This window comes from Myxocyprinus asiaticus, chromosome 23 (genome assembly GCF_019703515.2).
Source record: "Myxocyprinus asiaticus isolate MX2 ecotype Aquarium Trade chromosome 23, UBuf_Myxa_2, whole genome shotgun sequence".
NCBI lineage: Eukaryota > Metazoa > Chordata > Actinopteri > Cypriniformes > Catostomidae > Myxocyprinus > Myxocyprinus asiaticus.
Window position 1 is genome coordinate 5,185,001 of NC_059366.1, and position 15,795 is coordinate 5,200,795.

The 15,795-nt window shown below is 36.5% G+C and overlaps 1 protein-coding gene across 1 annotated transcript in view; it reads right to left on the reverse strand.

Moving 5' to 3' along the window:
* The window catches only part of LOC127413600 (dystonin-like), a 276,523-nt gene that overhangs the window by 212,052 nt on the left and 48,676 nt on the right, over nt 1-15,795 (reverse strand). The window contains exon 5 of the mRNA XM_051650862.1: nt 6,898-6,959. Coding sequence (XP_051506822.1) covers nt 6,898-6,959 — 62 coding nt within the window. The remainder of the gene's footprint in view (nt 1-6,897; nt 6,960-15,795) is intronic.

Below are 15,795 nucleotides of genomic sequence, written 5' to 3' on the forward strand. Positions count from 1 at the left end.
TTTGTTGATTTAAAACTTGATAGAGCATTAACCTTTAAAACCTTATCTACTGAGAAGAACATTGGTGCCATTCAGTGGACATTTCACATTGGAACTACAGCGGTACATACAGTATAAGGAGCCACGTAATATCATTTAGCAAATTTTTTTTTTTTCATGAGATCAGGCTCTAAATGCAATATTAACGGCATTTCTTATTTTCAACTATTTCTTTTGTCAAAAATATGAAAAGAATCTGAACCAGAATCATCTTTGTTTTTTTAATTACAGTTCACATCTGTAGTCATCCTTTTACATTGAATGACCTCTCACGCTGTGTTGATAGCCTCACATACACATGCAGCATTCTAGTTGTTCCCTTCAATAATCACTAATGCCCCCTGTGATGCTGGCTAATGACAGAACTCTTATCTGAAGCTTACACTTCCACAGCTCCAGGGGTATGAACATTCTCCCTCTGCTTCACACCGCCTACATTATCCCCCGTTTGCCCTGAATACCATGCTGTTAAAGTCACCTCTCTGCCTTACTGACCTGCTTTCACCCAGGTCCTCTTGTTCATAATCCCCAACAACCACAGCTGCATGACTAAAATAGATCTTCTAACTGCAGTTCTGGGTCATTCTGTTACTCTTTACTGTGTGCTGCTACTCAATGTCAGGCCTAAGAAATAGTAGTAGCAAAGGTGAGCACCAATTATGCAGGAAGATTTTTAAGGATTATGTGACGGGCTGAGGAAAACTCTGGAAGAAAACTGTCTGTAAAATCTTTCTAAAAGAGTTTACATTAACATTCATTCATTAGGACTGGACAATATAATGAATGTTTTCAATACATAATTACATACAATCATGGTGTGATTTGTTAAAAACTGGGGGGGGGGGACATGTCAGTGTGAATGTCATCATTGAATTTGAATGTAGTAATTCAGATGACGGTGTAATCCATATCAAAAGCAGTCTCAAATTCTTAAACTGTAGACTAAAACCACAGAAAATAATTATTTTAACTGAATTTAATCAATGTATTAAAAATAAAAAAAATCACATGTACATAAGTATTCACAGCCTTTGCAATGACACTCAAAATTGAGCTCAGGTGCATCCTGTTTCCACTGATCATCCTTGAGATGTTTCTACAAATTGACTGGAGTCCACCTGTGGTAAATTCAGTTGATTGGACATGATTTGGAAAGGCACACACCTGTCTATATAAGGTCCCACAGTTAACAGTGCATGTCAGAGCACAAACCAAGCCATGAAGTCCAAGGAATTGACTGTAGACCTCCGAGACAGGATTGTATCGAGGCACAGATCTGGGGAAGGGTACAGAAACATTTCTGCAGCATTGAAGGTCCCAATGAGCACAGTGGCCTCCATCATCCGTAAATGGAAGAAGTTTGGAACCACCAGGACTCTTCCTAGAGCTGGCCGCCCGGCCAAACTGAGCGATCGGGGGAGAAGGGCCTTAGTCAGGGAGGTGACCAAGAATCTGATGGTCACTCTGACAGAGCTCCAGCGTTTCTCTGTGGAGAGAGAACCTTCCAGAAGAACAATCATCTCTGCAGCACTCTACCAATCAGGCCTGTATGGTAGAGTGGCCAGACGGAAGCCACTCCTCAGTAAAAGGCACATGACAGCCCGCCTGGCGTTTGCCAAAAGGCACCTGAAGGACTCTCAGACCATGAGAAACAAAGATTGAACTCTTTGGCCTGAATGGCAAGCGTCATGTCTGGAGGAAACCAGGCACTGCTCATCACCTGGCCAATACCATCCCTATAGTGAAGCATGGTGGTGGCAGCATCATGCTGTGGGGATGTTTTTCAGCAGCAGGAACTGAAAGACTAGTCAGGATCGAGGGAAAGATGAATGCAGCAATGTACAGAGACATCCTTGATGAAAACCTGCTCCAGAGCACTCTGGACCTCAGACTGGGGTGAAGGTTCATCTTCCAACAGGACAACAACCTTAAGCACACAGCCAAGATAACAAAGGAGTGGCTCCGGAACAACTCTGTGAATGTCCTTGAGTGGCCCAGCCAGAGCCCAGACTTGAATCCGATTGAACATCTCTGGAGAGATCTGAAAATGGCTGTGCACCGACGCTCCCCATCCAACCTGATGGAGCTTGAGAGGTCCTGCAAAGAAGAATGGGAGAAACTGCCCAAAAATAGGTGTGCCAAGCTTGTAGCATCATACTCAAAAAGACTGGAGGCTGTAATTGGTGCCAAAGGTGCTTCAACAAAGTATTGAGCAAAGACTGTGAATACTTGTGATTTTTTTTATTTTATTTTTATTTTTAATAAATTTGCAAAGATTTAAAACAAACTTCTTTCATGTTGTCATTATGGGGTATTGTTTGTAGAATTTTGAGGAAAATAATGAATTTAATCCATTTTGGAATAAGGCTGTAACATAACAAAATGTGGAAAAAGTGAAGCGCTGTGAATACTTTCCGGATGCACTGTACAAGCATGTACTATTGTTATGTGAACAGAGTGAAGGGGAGAAGTTGTTTTTAAGTGTTTTCGGACTCTGCAGTCTCTCATTCCGGAACATATTTTTGGGAGGGGCTTAAAAAAATTACATAATGTGAACGGATTGTCCATATTTTTTATTCAAAAGTGTAATATAGGATTACAGGTTTGCTACATGTCACTAGTTGTGTTGTATTTTGGTAGGTATTCCAGGTATTCCAATGAATTTCTTCAAGTAATCTCAGATATACAGCATACTGTATGCTCATGTTTAATATTTCTTGATAATCAGCACAGCTTTAAATTTTCTGATGGGTTATTTAAGTGTGATGTCAGTGTGTGAATCCAGTGAGTTTACGCACCCATCTCTGGGATCTCCACAGACATCCCTTATCCTGTGCGAATCGAATGTATACATTACAGACGTCCGCAGTGATAATAAATCTACAGTCAGTCATTTGTCTGGAAAACGAATCACATCCTAATAGGGCTTTACTTAATAGCACCATCTACTTTTGGATATGGTAAATGCATTCAGTCTGACTAGAAACAGGGATAAAATGTATTCCCTCCGGAGATCAAAAATGAATGACCAGAAAGGGGATATCCCTCCCATTCCCCATGGCAAATCACACCCTGCATACAGTACAATTACATCAAATCAATTAGCAATACATTATACACTAGATATATTTTAGTAGTGTATTTAATATAATCCTGAACGAATTAATGGAGTTCTTTTGAAATCTCTGTAGCTATGAATCTGTTCAATGGTTAATCACTTAAAGTTTTCATAGAAGTCCCCTTGTGGAATTTTGCATGCTTTGAATTGTTTTAATATATATATATATATATATATATATATATATATATATATATATATATATATATATATATATATATATATATATATATGTGCTGTAGGTAAATTTAGCTGTTTATTACTGTAGTGCCTGTGAATATTAAAATATACAATGAAATATTCTTCCATCTGTTCAATTGTAAAAAACAGTGTGGAAAACATTATTTTTAAATAAATCTTTCATTTATTTGACTTATTTTTACATTTTTAATTTACATAGTAATAAAAGCTGTTTCGGTAAAATAAAGGTTCCACTGGTTCCAAGCCATTTTAACAAAAGGCTGAAAACATTATTTTTGCTTATTACACAGCTCTCTTGAACACTCAATTCTGATTGTTCAATGGCGCCATCTAGTGGTCTGATATTTCTCAGTAACAACCGCACGTCCACGTATCAGACCGCTCATCCAGGTTCTGCGAGCCGTCTCTCCTGCTTCTTGGATCACTGTGCTATCTCTACAAGTAAGCTAATAAAATAATTTAAACACATATCAATGTTTTATGTGCATTTATTTATTTATTTGGCAAGTAGTCTTGTAATAAGATGCATAATGAACAGTCAGACGTTCATTATTTCCAAAATAAACACCAGCAGAAATCCGCACAACCCGGAGGTGGATTTCAGCTGTTCAGCGATTTATTTCTTCTCACATAATGACATAATTTTAATGCAAATCAATATTTTATGTTTATGTATTTATTTATTTGGAAGTTAGCCATGTAATAAGCAGGATAATGTAGTCAGCCGACTGTAATTGCAAAATAAACCCCTTCAGGGTGATACAAGAGTCCTCTGCTTCGTGTCTTCTTCTTCCTTCTTTGATTTGAAAAATATATATAATAAGTAGTCCTATTATTCATTTCTTTAGGGGTAAAACTTTCAAAAAGATAAGTGAATGCACTTTTTTAAAACATGTAAGATCCAGATGAGTTGCTGTTGATTAAAAATCTACCACGCACGCTGTTACTTGTCTTGGACTGGTAGATTTGTTGCCTAGGAGGACTCATTTGGGAAAATACTTAAAGTAAAACATTATTCTTGGCACATGACTAGCATACCTGTCATCCAAAATAAAATGAGGCCTGAGATTAAAGACTAAATTTTGTGGCTGTTTCACATCAACATGTCAGGAAGGAGGCCCCGCCCACCCCGCTGCAGACATGCACGTGTTCGTCTCTTAACATATTGCCACTCAAATGCTTGTATTCACAGAAGTGTTCTTATAGCTTGCATATACAATCAGTTTTGATTGAGACTTTATTTATTTTATATGCTTGATTTGAAGTGCAAAAAAAAAACAACTTTGAGTAAATTCACTAAACACTTGCGGAACTTGTAGTCAAGCGCACTTTCTGCATGTTAAAGATATGATTCAGGTGTCTGGATCCCATAGTGGAGTGATGCTGTTCAGTCCCAAAATATGTTGTCAGATCGCGGTGGTCCGCTGCATTCCCCGCTATGTAGTGCCTAGAATCAACAGTGATTTTGTGGGCGCGTTAGCTCCATTGCCTGATCTGCATAATTCCTTTAGTTAATCCAGTGCAATGGCAGCACAGAGAGCGAGTGCAAATAACCGGCACGTTTACCGGCCGCAGTTCTTTCTTAGTGAGTTTCCCCCTCAGTGTTTTCCTTTTTAAAAACAGTCAAAACATATTGGAAACCTCTTTTTATTCATCCCAACGAAATGATAAGGTAACTATGGTAACCAGGATTTTTTTTTCCATGTTAAACTACAGCCCAAATATTTGATGCATTGCTGATTGTATCTATAATGGTTTTTTTATATAAGAAACAAGTTTATTCTCTGATTATCATGGAATGTTCTGGTATGTGCTTTATTGTTAATAAACTAGTTGTGTTCTAAGATTTTTATGAAAACCAAATGTGCCCTGAAAAAAACATGTTGACATCCGTGAAAAATTAATGAAGCATTGGTGGAGCTAGTGCAGTTCTTCGTGTTAACACCTTCTTTTTATCCGTTCATTGTTTGTAGATTGATATATGTAGACATTAAATACAAAAAAATACGTTTGTCATTCATAAATCAATTATAGGTTTTGTCACATTTGATTCTACAGCATGTAATACTAATATAATAAAAAGTTTGAAAAAGATGTCTATATGTTATACTTTGTATGAACCCTCATATACATATGAATTAGCAGTGCCTGTTTTGCAGCAGCTTCCTCTAAATGAGAATTATTTGTTTCTAAAATATTTACTTACAGTATATATTATTTGTTCATAGATTATTTAATTAATATATTATATTAATGTATTTTTGGGGAAAACTGTAATAAAATAATATTGTATCAACTAAATATTTTCTTTTTTACCATTTTCATCTGTATAGCCTCCACAAGAGGTGAAAATAAATGCAACCATATTAAAAGTATGAAAAGTTCTGACATCCAGTACAGAGGAAGAAATTAACCTTTCTTATAAAGGTTATCCACTTTGAAAACTCACAAAAGTTTTGGTATGTGAATTTACAAAAAACAACTTGAAAATCAATCAAATACAATTGATCATTTCTGAATTGTAATGTCAGTTATTCTTAAACAGCCTGATCTCATGAAATTTCCAAGACCATGGCAACATTTTTGCAAACCAAATTTACCTGCTGTATTACATATTTCCCAGTGAAATATCCAGCAGGGGGCGTCAAAAACAAGTGAAATATTGTTCTAACAAGATGTGGTTTGTAAGGTGAATTTTAGACAGATGTATTAATGAATAAAACGTACCTCCCTAACCTAAAAGTTTTAACTAAACCTAACCAATACTGATCTTAAGATATATAAGAGGTGAACAAAACAGACATATTTATCCTTAACCAACAACTAAACCTAACCGAGTGTTTTAAAAGCAAATTTAACATTAACAGCCAAACAAATTCTGAAGCAACCACATCACTTTGCGTTGGTTCAATGTCACTTTGGTTTTAGTTTCACATTGGAATAAGTGTTTAAATGTAGGTGGGTCTGTAATACAAGTGTTCAATTGTATAGTTTTTCAAATGATGTGTTATAGTAAAAGTGTTTCAATTTCATAACATAGCAGTGTGTGAGTAATAGAGCGAAAAATACGTGTTTATAAAGTCATAATCAGTCACTGTACTGTGATTTGTGTGACAATTAATAAAAGTGCACAGTTGTTGTAGCGCCTTTAGTGTTCATTTCACCAGGAAACTGCAGCAAAATGTAGAAAATGGCACGTAACAGTCAGTTTGCAAAAATGTACTTATAGTAAGTAACGTTCATTCTACTAGTTTTTTTTTTTTTAAACATGGCCTTTAAACTTTTGGTATCTCTGACAAGCCCACAATATCCTCTTTAATCACAGCAGGACATCTCAGAACTGTGGCATGTATGTTCTCAGAGAAATTCACACACACACAATGTTCTCTATAGAGGACAAAAATGAACAGCTGGGTCCCTGAAGGAAATTCACAACATACTGGAAACTTTAAATATTTTGACCACCAACAACATGCACCTCACTCATGTCATGTGCATTGATATAAATCTCCAATCTCATTGAGAAAAAACAAACTTACCTTTAACAGGTGCTGATTTATCCATTTTGTAAAAGTCTTTTTCTGGACTCTGTCTCTTTCATCTGAAAAACAGAGACTTACATGTTAGAATTGGTTTCCGACTGTTGCAGAATAAAAGCACACAGTAATCTGTTACAACATTACATTACAGTGTCTTTGGATAGTTGACATGGACATGGGCATGAACTTTCTTTTCAACATCAAGATTTTAGGTTAAATGGATATATTTTTATAAGGGAAAGCTTATGTTTTTAGATGCTACAATTACAATGAAACCTTGTTTTCACTTGACAGTAGTGGCAATTGCAGTGACTTCATCTAAAAAGTAAGCACAAACTGCATTTGTTTAATGCTTAAACTTTTCCAAAAAATACCACCATTAGCCAAATGTCATGTTTCTAATCTGGAATCCTGGACCGTATTTGAGAGCTAATTAGAGAAAGAGACTGAACCTTTGTGTAGTGTTTCATTACACACTGCTCCCAACCACTGTATTTTGTTTTTCTGTATCCATGACAACAGGCCTGTTATATAAGACATCCTGCGACTATCCTGTTTTTTGTTTTGTTTTTATAAACAGTGCTACAATGGAAATAAAAATTGCCCTTACAGACTTCTTCCACACTCAAGCAGTCATGTTCCCTTCAAAAGCAAGAAACAAACTTGTGCTTAACATCAGATGTGATATTACTAAATCAGACATAGCCATAGCCCTGATCATCATCACCTATTCATTGTTTAATGTTTTACACCATTATTTAAAGAGGTGGCCTCTCGCTGTTCACTAACACAGACTCTGTAAGCACTAATCCGCTCACCATCTCTCATGACTGGATGAAACAAGATTCTAAAATTACATTTTTACATTTTCTGAAAAAATAAAAATAAAAAATAAAAATGCAAGTGGTACTTGGCCATACAAAACTCATCATCACAATGCCAGGGGGTTCTGAGTGGTTTTTAGTAAATTCTTCTGCAATAGCAAGGCATGGGTGTTGCTGAGTGGTTGCTTACTGGCCCTAGTTAAAAGAGCCCACCCCTAATTTGAGATATAAGTGTTCCACTGAGGTTGGCTAACGTGCTACACTAGTGGTAACAAATGGTGTGCGTTTGAAATGTCACTTTCAATGGTTCGTTTCTGTCTCTCGCGACCTTGGGCGTGCTTCACGTTGCGCTTGCTTTGCGCTGCGCGTCCGGGTCGTGATCTGTATCCATGTTGTGCTGAGGTTCGGTCACTTCGGTGTGAGATGTCAGATTTATTTTTGGCCGAACTCTCTTACAGGTGTCTTGTCTTGTTTGTCGCCAGTTGCGTGCATCGCATGGTGGTTGCCTCGTGATGCACTCTAAGGTTTTGTCTAGTGTGAGAGTGCATGGCATCGCTTTGTTGGTGTTGCCGTGCATTCTCTTGTCTCGTCTGTCTTTTGACATGAGCGCATGTTGCCTTGTAGTTTCTGGCAATATGCACTCATGTCATTCGTGTGTTTGTGTTTTGTGAAAGCATGTTTTGTTTCTGTTTTGCCACGTGTCTTTCGTCATACCCCACCTCCTTGTTTGCCTATTATTAGTTAATTTGCCCAACCTGTCACTTGTTAACTGTTTGATTTCTCTCCCTATTTTAGTTCCCTTGTGTGCGCTGTCCTGTGTTTGTCTTGTTTCCTGATCCAGTCTGCTTGTCAGTATTGTCTCCTGTTTTGTATGCCAGTTTTGCTCTAGGCCATCTTTATTTAGTCGCCCTGGACTGTGTTGATTTTCTCCCCTTGTGGAGGTTTTGTTTTTCTGTTTCCTTTTTTGTCACTTTCATTTGTTTAAAGGAGCAATATGTAACATTGACACCAAGCGTTTAATATGGGTACTGCAGTCCAAATTCAAAATATTGGAGAGATTTGTCTCCCCCGCCCCCTACTCTCCAGACTCGAAGCTCACGCGGGTTGCTAGGTTGAGGACACGCAACAGGAATGAGCAAACTGACAATGGCAAGCAACGAGCTTTACACTGTAAGTTGATCAGCTAATATATACGTTTGCAATGATTTTATTGTTTACAAATTATAAACCAGCTCATGTGGATTTTTTTTTAACTCTGTCAGTGTTAGCTAGATGTATTGCTGGCTTCCATGGCTGTAGCGCGCTGTGCAAACCTTATAATCTGGCAACCCGGGGTGTCGAAATACTATTGGGAAGTGGGCGGGATCAACTGGAACAGACATTTCAAAGTAGAATATACTGGCTGTAGCATTGTTTTCAGAGAAGCCAGTATTTCAACTTAGCATGTTTCCTAAATGTCTAATAATTTTATGCTTTACAGTAAATATTACACATTGCTCCTTTAATAAATTCCTATTATCTGCATTTGAGTCCTGCCCTCTTTCCTTGGTTAATGCGGTGTGCGAACCGTGACAATTTGTTTGACATTTAATCGTCAGCCAAAATTTCATAATCGTGACAGCCCTAATAGTGCATCGTTGGGGACACAGCTTTTGTGATAAATATTAATAAATATTATGTGGACCAAAAAAAAGGACCCAATTCTCTTTGCATTCTCAATGTCCCTGGCCATGACTCTTTGGTACACATTAGTCCAATTTTCATTCACATTAGTGTTTTCTAGACCTTGGTTTAGGCTGCCCCTATATATACTGTATGTGTTTTGTACTATATATATTATGTGTATGATACAAGTGTGCAGACGAGTTAACTTTTGGACACATTGTGCACATTAACTTATTTGCTAATTAATTATTAAATGAGTTTTTTTTTTTTTTTTTTTTTTTAAAAAGTGTATTGGTGGTGGGGACAATTATTAACACAAAAAAAAAAAAAGTGAAAAAAGTGACAAATAATGGTGTCTTTATAAAAGCAATGTTAAGGGATTGTACAATGCAATAAAGGTATTAAATGGAAAGACACGATGTATAAAAAATGAAGAATCCCAAATAATCAATGGTATTTCTGGAGAAGTTTTTATCCAAGATGTCTTATCCACAATTTTCCTGGGCAACAAATGGGCGATGCCATGATTCCAATTGCCTGTTTTCCATTTCTAATCGAGATGCGAAGTATAAACTTCCAAAACGAGCACTATAGATAACAACTATAAGGTTTTTTTGTCAAAAAAAAAAAAAAAACTCAAAGTAATTTAATAAGTAACCTCGAACTATCACTTCATGACATCTACACACTCCGTTGAGGCAGTGTTAAAGTCATCTCTACTCTGAAGTATCAGCATGTTTGTGTTTTTTTACAAATGTAATACCTTAAACACTGCATTACCCGCTAGGAATATACGCCAATGTGAGTGAAACCACTGGAGACTGGAAATTGAAAACTTTAGAATCGTGGAACACTTCGAAATGCCTTTGAAATTACCAGCCTGATCTCATGAAAATTCAGACAGTAAGGTTATAGTTTTGCAAAACGACATTTACAAGCTTCATTACACTATCATGGCAGTTGGGAGGTGAAATGTATTTAAGGTTGACGCTCTGAGTTTTAAATTAACAAAACCTGGGAGGTCCCAACCTTAAACCTAAACCCTAACTGGTATTTTCATAAGAAGCAAATGTGAGAAATGCAATTGCTGAAGCATTGAGTTTTGTGGTGCTTCTATGACACTTTCATGTGTCCACTCAGGAATCATACCCCAGCCCTTTGCATCGCAAGTGCAACATTAAAATGTATGCAGTGTTTTTAATGTTTTTGTTTATGAACTGATCATCTGCCATTTACTTGTGATTAGTGCTGTGAAAATGAATAAAAATAGTAGGGTACAACGGGGCTAAAGGCACCACTTAAGGACATTTTGCTATTTTGCTGGTCACAAAATGTATCAAGGTCAAAGAAATGTATTTTTATTGCAAATTGATGGAGCAACATAATTTGTGTGAAAAGAAATAATAACGGAAGATTTTTTCAATTAAAATTCAGTTTAAAAACAAAGGTGGTGAGGGAGCCTTTTCCCCACACTTGGGATAAAATGCTCCTAGGGGGTTTAAAGTGATATCTTGTAGAAATCAGATGATCACTAATGCAAATCATTTTATGCTTCAAATTAACTACTTCAGAAGTCAACTATTTCCTGTTAGTTTCAAACACATTTGGCATTTTATAACATCAATTATTCTATAAACAATCTAATCTCTATTATGACTGGATGAGTCAATGTGAGCCCACTTTGAACATAAATCTACTAACCCCACTTTTAAAAAAAAAAAACAATGTGTTTTATCGGGCCTTTAGCTCATGCAACAGGGGGGCTTTTTACCCCAAATACTATCCTTTCACTTACTGGACAGTTACTGAAAAATGTTTGATTCAATGACTTTAAAACTAAAAATGATAAGTAACATTTCTTGAGACAAAATAATTTCAGGGATTTTCATTAGCTACATTTGCAGCATTTAAAAAAATAATAAAAATTAGATCAAATTACCTCAAAATCAACACACAAAAATCTCATGGATCAGGAACATTTTTTGCAGTGTATAGTGATAAACAGGTGTTTAGGAAAGTCCTGTGGTGGTTTTTGTTGCTATTTAGTGTTTTGGGGAAAAAATTAAATCAATGGAGCCTTTTACCCCACGGAGCCTTTAGCCCCGTTGTACCCTAGTTTTACCGCTTCTAGGGCCCTATTTTAATAGCACTAGTGTTACGTGCAGCGCTATGCCATAAGCACAAAGTCAAGGGGCATGGGCATGACATTTTGGAATTTTCGTGCAAGCATGTGCTAAGTCTAGGCGCAAGTAGGTTTGGCGAAATCGTTCACGCAACGCGCATATGGGCTTGATTAAAAGCAATTTAATTTGGAGGTTTTCTCCTGTTATTATTCCACAGTCTGCATCCCATTATGTAGTTAATTCCCTCAAGCAGCAATATAAACCAAGACGGCACATTCATTAGAATTTGTTAGTGTAAATGGACTGTATGCAATGAATGAAAAGAATTGAATTGTTCATTTGTGCATTAACTGCATCCTTGATGGTTGTCAGGCATATATATATGAGAGTGACACGCTCCTTTTATATGCATGGAAACTGTGATTCTCCTCAGAATTTGGATGTACGCTCTGTTAAATTAGAGACTGTAAGTATTAATTATTTTCATCTACTGAACAATCATGGCTAGTATTAACAGTGATTGTATCGGCACACACTTCAATTCTACCGGTCGATTTTGAAAAATTAAATACATTTAATGAAACAAGAAAAAATTAAACCAATCATATATCTAAATTTAAATTACACTTCAAACGAAATGAAAATATATTCAAAATAATGAAGTGGTCAAATCATAGCCTACCAATTCCAAGCATTTTACTCCAACTTCTTGGCTGGTGTTAATTTTATACCCTGCTCGGATCCCTCCTTCAATGTAAGTCTATGGGTTATGATTTGCAGTTTGCACATTTTTATTGTCCGCTATGCAAAAATATTAAGTCAAAGTCCAGTAATTATATATTAACTGACCAGTCGCATGATTTGAGGTATCATGTCCGCAACACAGTTTCAATACTTAGAGTTAGAGGTTCCCTTACAAAAATTTAGAGTTCATGGCAAATTTGCTGCAAACTTGCTGCAAATTCACCACTTATCATTTTCACAAATGAGCTTTGCGGCAAACTTGTGGCACATTGTCCATGTTGCCAAAGGTCATGAAGAGCTGCAAACTTCTGGAAAACATTTGCGGCGAATCACAAGCTCATTTGCATGTGTCAAATTTGTGGCAAGTTTAAAACAGTTTGCCAGAACCCTAGATTGTTTTCGTAAGGGTTGTTTCAAATCCTGAACCCTAAGTATGATCAATAAAAATAGTGATGCTTGCATTAAACACTACAAATTACAACAAACCAAAAAGATTAATGTCCTTAACGTCTGATCTCTTTGAGACAACCACTGTCAAATCAGTCCAGTCAATATGACAGTAAGCACTCGCATATCAACATCTCACTGGACTTTAGACCCGTAAACATTAACAGAGTTAAACTCTGCCCCAAACTCAATTACTCCAGAAGATCTGGGAAGTAGAAAGAAAATGAAAATCTTTTCAAAAACACTGACAGGAAACCACGTCAGCTCCCAGCCTATGGAGCAATCACAGGAAGTTGATGAACGCTACTGACCCATACAGCACATGAGTGCCACCAGGAGCGTACTGCGCTGGCCATCTCTCCTCATCAGGCAGCACGGTCGCAGCTCAGGTGCCTTCAGCAGAACGCCATGCATGTCTGTTAGCCCTGCTCCAGACACTGTGCGTGTGTTTACCAGATAGGTGGGACTCCTGTATGCTCGCGGGCAGCAGCTACTCCCTTCCTTCGGTCTCTGTTTCTTCATTACTGTCTAGAACGAGTCCCGTCAGGTTTTCCAGCAGCAGCAGTGAGTAACAGGCTCCACTGCATGTTGAATGTTTACATAAGAACAGCTCAATTTGATTCTACACTGTGGTGAGAATTACTAATACAGCTGTCTTAACTCAGGATATGATTCTGCAGAGCGAGATATTTGCTGACATTCTGCTGACAGTGCTCATTTGTGAAGCATCAATGAACAACATTAGCTCTGTTACAAAACCTTGTGAGCTACAGCTACCTACATCGGTAGCTGCCTTCTGAGGTAGCATCCTAACCAGTGTTGGGTGTAATGCATTACTAAGTAATTACTGTAATTAAATAACTTTTTTCATTGAAAAAAGTTAAAGGATTACTCTTAATTTCAGCAATTTATTAGTTACTTCTAAGGTAATTGTGTTAAATACTTTATAGACCATAGAACAATTCTATATAAAACAATAGTGAATTTAAAATTTAAATTTAAAGTCTAATGTTAATTTATGTTTTGTAATTTAATGCAGCCTCCTTAAACTCTTTGGCCAGTTCATGAATAATTTAATTTTGATTTATTTGAAAAAATTAAAAGAACAGTTTCATATCTATCCTTGTATTCATCTGGTCGAGGTTGATAAGGGTTTTAGAAAATAATAGTAATAAGTAATGTAATTAATTAGTACAGTAATCTAATTACACTGTAGAAGATGTAATTAGTAGTTAGTAATTACTTTTTTAGAGTAACTTACCCAACACTGATCCTAGCCATCATGGAATCTCATAAGTAACTGATTTGGAACACCGATACAACTAGACAAACACAAATAGCGTTGCTAATGCGCAGTACACAGGGGACTCGACTTTCAATACATTTCAATTGATTCTAATTTTGACATTAGCATGTTGCTAAGCTAACAGCCTGATACTCTAATTAGCATCCAAATACCAACACGATGTCATGAGATCTCATGATGACAATAATTTGTAAGAGATGGCAAAATTGTAAGATTTTGTACGAAGTGGCTTGTACGAAAATGTACGACATTTATTCCTATACAGACCAACCAATCAACAACCAGAATTTCAAATCGATACAATAAAGGCATCAAATTTGAGCTAACCTCCAATACAACACACACATTATATATATATATATATATATATCAGTGTTTGAACAAATTTGGTTCAAGGTACATTAACTTTATACTATGTTTTTTATTTGAATGACTAAAGTTTCTCAGTATCATTCATGTGTAAATTGTCTGTCTTCTGAAGTGGCGCATAAACAGCATTGTCACCTGTTACTTTTCTCAGCGCTGTTCAGGTTGCACCAGTAGTCACAGTTTGTGATAACTGCATACATATTTTAATCATACATCTTATTTTCTGGAGGTTACTTGGACAGATTTCCATATAAATCTTAAGTACAATCCTCAAACTTAATATATTTAAATACTTTTTATTTACAAATCTTTCCTGTGTAATTTTAAAAAACCACCCGAGTTTTGCATGCAGCCCAATGGAGGATTCTGCTTTTATGGCTGGTAAGTGCCCTCTTGAGGAAGACACCTTTTAATTTTAAAGACTGTGGGGTGGATTACTTGTGCTTTTAAGCAGAGACTAAAAAACAGAAACAGTATTTTTTTGTTCCAAAGTAACACTAAAGGGTTTTGCAGAAAATAACCCTTAAGTTTAAGGGAACCTTTAGGGTGATCTTAAGGAAAAATTACACTTAAGATGCTTCATGCAACCGGGCATTACACTTTGTTTTGCTAACTTTAAAGGTTTCCCCTTGGTAGAGGGGTTCTACTTACACATGCAACATGATAAGGTCATGTGACAACCCTATAGCATACTATTGTTTAAAATGCTTGTTGCTGCTGTGTACTGTTTTACATCATTTTATTTTTTTTAGATGGTAGGTGGCATACAGTATACTGCAGAGTATAAAGTAAACCTTAAGCTAGTACTTCATTCTGAACAAAACCTATATGTTCTGTAACTTAATTAGTTATTATACTTAATTAGTGGAAAAACAAAGGTCAAAACGACCTGATTCATGATCACCCAGTGAACAACTCATGAACCTATTTAAAGACTTTAGCTTCAAGGATATTTTATAATCTCATCCATGAAACCACTATATGTCTGTGTGTATTGATCTTTTAAATCACTAAAGCACCATAGATTGCAAAATAAGTGACATTATTCTTTTAGTGTTTTATATTCTTAAGCAAAATGGACAACAAGTCAACATGAAATGGCATTGGCAACCCAATTTACCTCCATTATGCTACATATTTCTGGTTAAAACAGAAGAAAACAAGAAAAAAACTTGATTGTCTCCATCAGGAATTGACTGAATCATGACTAGGGATGCACCAATCTGATATCTTATGACGTGCTAGTGTTTTCGACTCTCAAAGCGCCGCACAACATGAATGCTCCACACAAACATCTCAAATGTAGATGCTGGATTGTTTGGCTCGCTTATAACATCCATTGAGACTGGCACCGGAGAAGCAATTCACCAGACTTTGAAAAGTATAGTAAACTACTGTGAACTAGCCAACAAACAGGCTC